At 32.0% G+C, this 6,000-nt stretch overlaps 4 protein-coding genes across 4 annotated transcripts in view; 2 read left to right on the top strand and 2 right to left on the bottom strand.

Moving 5' to 3' along the window:
• Window positions 1-6,000, top strand: part of CBG17072 — a gene marked incomplete at both ends in the record, with an annotated part of 31,002 nt that overhangs the window by 5,711 nt on the left and 19,291 nt on the right.
• CBG17074 lies at window positions 1,757-2,456 on the top strand (the record flags this gene model as incomplete). Its single annotated transcript, XM_002638100.1, has 2 exons — window positions 1,757-1,810; window positions 2,337-2,456. 2 exons carry the CDS (start codon window positions 1,757-1,759, stop codon window positions 2,454-2,456), a joined length of 174 nt encoding a protein of 57 aa, XP_002638146.1.
• CBG17075 lies at window positions 3,082-3,872 on the bottom strand (the record flags this gene model as incomplete). The annotated part of the gene is made up of 2 exons (XM_002638101.1): window positions 3,082-3,201; window positions 3,819-3,872. 2 exons carry the CDS (start codon window positions 3,870-3,872, stop codon window positions 3,082-3,084), a joined length of 174 nt encoding a protein of 57 aa, XP_002638147.1.
• The window catches only part of CBG27273, a gene marked incomplete at both ends in the record, with an annotated part of 3,878 nt that continues 3,370 nt past the window's right edge, over window positions 5,493-6,000 (bottom strand). Inside the window, one exon of the mRNA XM_045238306.1 lies at window positions 5,493-5,612. Coding sequence (XP_045099939.1) covers window positions 5,493-5,612 — 120 coding nt within the window. The remainder of the gene's footprint in view (window positions 5,613-6,000) is intronic.

The raw sequence follows: 6,000 nt of genomic DNA on the forward strand, positions 1-6,000 counted from the left end.
CTTGCTCTCCTTCCTATCGAGCCAACTGTAAGCATACAATGTTCCTTTTAAATTCCCTTCCTGATCCTGTTTTCAAAATTTGTTTAAATTTTTGTAATATTTTCCTTTTTTCATTTTCGGCACTACTCATCAACAAATGCAAATTTTGATTCCGAAATTTCAATGATTCACCATCCAATAAAATGACCTTTTGGTAATGTATACACATCATTTTTGTTAGTCATGGGGTAGACGGATAGTCTAGTTTAACAGAAAAAAGTTGTGAGTCAACTGGTTTTGCAAACACTAAGCACGGGGAATCATCCGTTCGAATCTGTATAAAACTTAGGAGGAAATTTGTATGGTGTATCATGTAACTTTGGTATTTTTTGGCTGGATTGGTGTTTTTACACCTGTTCAAATCCGGTACTTCAAGGACAGATTAATCAAAAAGCCCCTCAATTTTCTCGATTCTGAGAGTTTTGCTTTGTAGAAACTTTTAAATATTTTTTTGAGTTTTTTGAAACCTGCAATGCCCCCGTTCCAAAATACCGTAATTGATCTAATGGAACAAAAAGAAAGAAGCCCACCGTATACGAGTCTTTTTTAAGCCCAATTAACTCGGTCGCTATGAGAAATATCGAAAATGTTTCAGCTGGTAAATTATTTATCATAATAGCACCAATATTTTATCAGTTTGAAGATTTTTGTTATCTTTTATAGCGCTCCTATTCTACAAATAATTTCGACAATTTCCAAGCCAGTCTCCTTTTTTCGGTAAAAAAGGCAAAAATACAGTTTTAAATGCATGGTAAGTGGCTTTGACCGTTTGAACTATTCAAAATTGGAAAACAAACTGAAAATCTCAAATGTTGAATCGAAAAATATTATTTTGAACCATTCAATAAACCTAGGCGATAAAAAGGATAAAAAATCAAATGAAGCCAAAAGATTTATTGAATTTGTAAATTTTGGAAAATACGATCGCGTAGCTCACTTGGTATTTTTAATAGTTTCTCAACAAGTTCATCTTTTAGAAATGTTTTAACAAAATCATGTTGATTTTTTTTTCAAACTTCGCTTCATTCAATTCCTAAAAACCGACATTCAATTTTTTTTTTCAGCCCCCCCGATTCCACTGTTTCACATCAGAGATCGTTCAATATCAAAAAAAAAGATCAATCCCATGATTATGTGGGAAGAGGAACAATAATAAAAAGAACACAGATCAACAATTTGTATTTTTGATCTATTTATTGATCTACGATGCTTGTACAGCGGGAACGTTTTTCCTGAAAACAAAACAACAATAAACAAAGAACATAACGATCATTAGAATAAATTTCGAAATTTCCGGCTGTATAAAAGCCTTCCTCCTGGAAGTCAGAATTTATCGCTTTTTTCAATATTTATTGTTCTAGATTTGACGGAATTTTGAGTCTGTTTTCCAAACCTAAAACTGATTATTTGAAGCCTCTAGAATTAGAAATTCAGGCGTTTTTTTTTCAGAATTTCTGAACCGAATTTGTCTTATCTGATGATTTTTTGAACTCTTTTTGTCGGTTCTTTTTGATTTTTATCAACAAATCGTTTTCATCCCACCTCCTTTGTTTCTCTGCGTCTCTTCTCTCTCTCGCTCTCTCTGACTCACCGATTGATATTTTTTCCTCTCCAATTTCCCTTATTTATTCAGCTTCTTTCTGAGCTTTTCCCAAAGTTTCCTCTTCTTTCATTATAATTTTTTGCAGTACTACTCTCTACTGAATTCCGTCCCGAAATGGCTCTCACTTGCACCGACATTCCAAAGTTCTTGTGTGCGATTCTTTTGCCGGTGAGTTGGATTTTTCGAATTTTAGAATTTTAGAATTTTAGAATTTGAGTCTCTGGAAATCTGTGAACCTAGGAATCTGGAAATCTAGGTATCAAAAATCCAGAAATTTTCGAACTTTAGACTTCTAGAATCTTGGAATCTGAGAATTCTGTGGATCGGTGAATCTGAAAATAAGGAGTTTGGATTTTTTTTATTAGAAAATTTCTGAACCCTCATAATTTTGGAATTTTGGAATCTGGAAATCTGGAAACCTTAGAACTTAGAATTTCTGGAAACCGGGAAAAAATATAGGAATGTTGAAATCTAAGAAATTATGAATCTGGGAAAAGAACTTGGAATTCAAAATACCCCCAAAATGTCAAATATTGAAACTAAAAATTATAATTTTTCTATAGTTTCCGCCCTTATTTTTGGCCTCTTTCAACATTAAAATCGAATCAACTCTGTGGAAAACTACGAATGTGAAAAATTAAAAAATTTAAACTCTTAATTTCCTTAAAAATGCTCAATTTCTCTCTATTTTCAGCCACTCGGTGTGTTCTTCGAGACTGGATGTGACTACCATTTGGCCATCTGCATCTTGCTCACAATTCTCGGATATATTCCAGGAATCATCTACGCGTGCTACGTCATCGTCGATCAATAAATCAATAATCATAAGCTTCATAATTTGCTCCGAAATAATTCTTCAAAATTCTTCCTTTCCCTGCCCCTGATCTTTTTTCATCACCTTGTGATTCTTTTTTGAGCATTTTTTGTCACCTTTTTCCAAACAAAATTTCCAGTTTTGAATGAAATTGTGTTTTGTATGAATAAGAAGATTATGAGAAGAAGTTGAACGGATGATAAGCATGATAAAGGATGATAAGTTTTAAGAGAGGGCAAGGATCAATTTCTAGAAAGAATTCTCGAAGTTTTGATCTTGAAAATTGTGGCGGGAATTCGAATTTGAATTAAAAAAAACTCCTTCGTTTTGATTTTAAAATTTTAAAACTTTCAATATATTCCCAAAACCGAAACGGTCCCCAACGGATTAAAAACTTGAAATTTCAGAACAATTTTTTTCAAATGCAAATTTTATTGAAATAAAGCCAAGTTATGTACATACATCGATTTTTTTTGATTTTTCAAACAATTTTTTGAATTTGATTGCTGACAAAAAATGAAACCGTTACAAGTAATCAGTGAATTCGGGCGAGGGATTTTTTCTTGAGAAGAATGCATCGTGAGATAAAGAATGGCAAAATTGATTACAGGATTACTGTAGGCTTCTAATTGTCAACGATGACGTAGACGGCGTAGATGATTCCTGGAATGTAGCCGAGAATTGTGAGCAAGATGCAAATGGCAAGATGAACGTCACATCCTGTCTCCAAGAACACTCCGAGAGGCTGAAATTATATAAAATTTATAAAATTCCAATTGTTTTGGATTTTTCAGATCCCCAGTTTTCAAGATTCCCATGTTCCTTGACTGTCAAATTTTCAGAAACCCAATATCCCAGAAATCCAGTTTTTTGAACTTTTTGAGTTTAAGACGCTTTCGGGAATCGGGAAAAAAATTTATTTTGAAATTTGAAATTTTAAGACTTCAAGGTATTGAGATTTCAAGATTTCAAGATTTCGAAATTTCATTCAAAATTTCCAGATTTCAAAATTTCCGAATTGCCAGAATCAAAGATTCTAAGATTCTAAGATTTTGAGGTTTCCAGATTCTATGATTTTAAGATTCAAGATTCTAAGATTCCTAAAATCCTAAATTCCAGGATTCCGTGCCTCAAGGATTCTAGGATTCTAAAGTTCAAAAATTCAAAAATTTTGAAGTTCTTAAATTCCAAGATTCCACGATTTTCAGATTTTCAGACTCCCAGATTCTCAGATCCTCGAATTCCAACATTTTGAAATTTTCCAAATTCTGGTTTTCAGATAAAATTTTTTAATTTCAGGACCCTGAAATCCTAAAAATCTGAATTTCAGAATTTCAAATTTTCTTTAACAAAAAAACTCACTGGGAAGATGACAGCGAAGAGGAACTTGAAGATGTCCATGCAAGTGACAGCCATTTTTAGGATTTGGAGAGTTTTGGGGTTTTTCGAGAGTCTGAGAAAAGTTATTGTACAGAAATCCTAGTAAAAATAAAAGTAAAAAAAAACGGAGAACAGGAAAAGAATGAGCCATTTTAAAATGAAAAAAAAAGAAGAAGAATTTTTTTTCAGTTTTGAAAAAAAGTACAGATCAGAAAGAAACAATATTTTGAAACTAAAAAAGGGAGGAAAAGAGAATTTCGAAAGCTTCGGAAGGTATCAAAAGCCAGCTATTTACCATTCTCCTGTTTTTCATTTTATAGGCAAAGAGAGGAATTAGAGAGAAAAAGATAGAAAAACATATTTGATCATTGGTCGCTTAAAGAAGACAAAAAAGACAAATAAACAAGTGAGTGATGTTCGAGACCACCAGAAGACACACGTAAACAAGTAGAGGATGAGAGATAACGGAAAAATGAAAGACGCAGAGAGAAAGGGATAATTTTAAAACTTTGATCAGTGGCATGGGGGAGGAGAAAATCTCATGAACTTTGGGCTGAAATGGAGTATCATCATTTTTTGATTTTTTTTTGGATTTTTTGTGGGTGGATTTTTTTGATAACTGATTTTTGGTGAAGGTTTTTTGGATTCTGTTTTATCTTTTTGTAAATCTGAAATAAGTTTTCTGAAATCTTCATTTTTTGAATAGAGCTCTTAACTGTTTCAGACTTAATTAAAGCATTGAAAATTCTGAAAAACTGCCCAGCAAAAACTCAGAACATAAAAAATACAAAAAATTCTTAAATTCTGAAATTCTAAAATTGTAAAATTCTGAAATACTAAAATTGTAAAATTCTGAAATACTGAACTCTAAAATCCTAGAATTCTAAAACTTACAGATTTGAAAATTTGAAAATTATAAAATTCGAGAATTCAGAAAATCAAAAACTGAGAAAATCAGAAAATTTGTTTATTTCCCAGAATTGTTTTGTGAAGACAATTCAAATAATTCTTTCCCAGCTATTTGATTTTCAAATTTTCATTGTAATTTTCCAGAAGCTCTTCAATACCTTTTCGAATAGTTTCTCTAAATATTTTGTACTTTCATATTTGTAAACCCTCAAAAAATGCCCCAAAAAAATAAATCTTGTGTCATTTTACTTCCATTTTTCAATCTGAAACTTTCAATGAAATTGCTCCACTTTCCAATAATAAAAAAACACTTTTTCAATTCTTGAAATAATTTGCGAACATCCGAATTTTTTCGAATTTTCTTACCCTTCTTCACATTTTCAAAAAAATCGTTTCCAATTTTCAGAATCTCGAAATTTTCTAGAATAGTTCTCCAAGAACTCTTATCACTTTTTTCTTCTTGTTCGCCTAGATAACTATCTAATTGATAATAAATCAATTATTTCTGGGTCACCATGACATCATTTTCTTTTCTTCTTATTTACAGTCTTGTTGGTCTCTTTTATGATTGTGCACGTTTACGTCTCAGGGGATGAATCACCCAGGAAAAAAATGAATCATGAGACTTTTTGATTTTTTTTTCTGTAGGACGATTTTCTTGATGGTGAGGGATTATTTTTTTGAATTGTAAAAGATAAGAAGAGTACAATTTATTGCAATTTACAAATAAAATTAATAACCCAGAACTTAATGGTCCAAGATCACATAGCAAGCGTAGATGATTCCTGGAATGTATCCGAGAATCGTGAGCAAAATGCAGATGGCCAAATGGCAGTCACATCCGGTCTCGAAGAACACACCGAGTGGCTGAAATTATAGAAAAGTTTAAAACTCGAAGATTTTCGGATTTTCAGATCCCTAGTATTTCAGATTTCATATTTATAGATTCTGAGTTCTCGAGATTCTAAGATTCCAAGGTTTTGAGATTCGAAAACTCGAAAATTTGGAAATTTTAAATTTTGAAATTCTAAAATTCTGAGGTATGGAAAACTCCAAGATTTTGAGACCTTAAGATCCTAAGATCCTACGACCTCAATATTCTCAAATTTGCAGATTCTGAAATTCTGAATTTCTGAAGTCTTCAGATTCTGAAATCAACTGCCAGGCTGGAATCCTAGATTTTCTAATCCGTTTTTCTCAAAATTTTCAAGGTTCTCAGATTCTGATTTGCTATCACTGTAAAATCTGTTGGGGA

Source organism: Caenorhabditis briggsae (assembly GCF_000004555.2).
Source record: "Caenorhabditis briggsae complete genome, chrV, whole genome shotgun sequence".
Taxonomy (NCBI): Eukaryota; Metazoa; Nematoda; class Chromadorea; order Rhabditida; family Rhabditidae; genus Caenorhabditis; species Caenorhabditis briggsae.